Source organism: Plectropomus leopardus, unplaced genomic scaffold (genome assembly GCF_008729295.1).
Source record: "Plectropomus leopardus isolate mb unplaced genomic scaffold, YSFRI_Pleo_2.0 unplaced_scaffold21850, whole genome shotgun sequence".
Classification (NCBI taxonomy): Eukaryota; Metazoa; Chordata; class Actinopteri; order Perciformes; family Serranidae; genus Plectropomus; species Plectropomus leopardus.
The window spans coordinates 3,097-4,073 of record NW_024623661.1 but is presented as its reverse complement, the minus strand read 5'-3'; the positions used below and the strand labels follow the sequence as shown (position 1 = coordinate 4,073).

Below are 977 nucleotides of genomic sequence, written 5' to 3'. Positions count from 1 at the left end.
GTTAATATGGCATATAAATGTTAGACTTTCCAGAGCAGCCAAAAACAAAACAGACACTTCACACACTCACATGCGCTTTGGTTCTGGAGATCCACGTCTCCAAAAGGAGCGCAAGACGCGTCTCGTGGAACCTCCCGGTGGTTTTCACAGCGATGAAGATGTCCTCGAGCTTCAGTTTCGGCTCGGTGACATGTGCACCTGTACCATCAGAGGCCGGCAGCCCTCCGTGCCCGCTGTTATTTCCAACCGGGTTCTGTGCGTCCTTGGCCAGGGATAGATCCCGCCGGAGTGCGTAAACAAACCCAACCGGTGACTGATCCACGCTGAGTTTGGGAAGGCTGCTGGTGCGTAATTGGAAATCCACATACAGAATGATGAAAAAGGTGAAAACCAAGACGGGCAACTTCCGACGTATCCATCTCTTCTGCATCGTCGACAAAAAAGTTATTTAAAATCCAGAAAGCATGAAAACCACCTTCTTTGTCCCTTTGTATGAAATCTTAATGTTCGTTTGTTTTGGTCTAATTTCGTAGCGGTTCCTCCATCACCTCTCCGGCTTCCTTCTTCATAATCACAGTTGTTCCTCATTAATTACCAAATAGTTTACATGACTCTTTCTCAGAATAATTTAATAATTTCAATAACTTCTTACAATTTCAACTGTTTTATAGAGGCCACAGCTGCAAGAAAACGCTGATTTCCTCTCATTTTGTGCGTAAAAGCGGCTGCCACTCACATATATTTGACTTTGTCACCGTTCTGCCCACCCATTGTCACCACTGTCAAGCTGCAAAGAATCACATGATGGGACTTCCCAGTATAGATTTCAAAATAAACTGCAACAGAGAGAATTATGGCATACTTCCTGTTCAAACCTTTGAACTTGCACTTGAATATAGAAATAAATAGTATATTTGAGGAAGCAATTTGGAGCTAACTGCGCCTGCTCCAATTCTTTTAACCCTTTTAAACCTCCT

At 43.6% G+C, this 977-nt stretch overlaps 1 protein-coding gene across 1 annotated transcript; it reads right to left on the bottom strand.

The window, feature by feature from the left end:
* Nucleotides 1–6: 6 nt before the first annotated feature.
* Nucleotides 7–770, bottom strand: LOC121965837 (beta-1,3-N-acetylglucosaminyltransferase manic fringe-like). Its single transcript, XM_042515954.1, has one exon. The coding sequence runs from the start codon at nt 428–430 to the stop codon at nt 59–61; it is 372 nt and encodes a 123-aa protein (XP_042371888.1). The 5' UTR covers nt 431–770; the 3' UTR covers nt 7–58.
* Nucleotides 771–977: the final 207 nt, after the last annotated feature.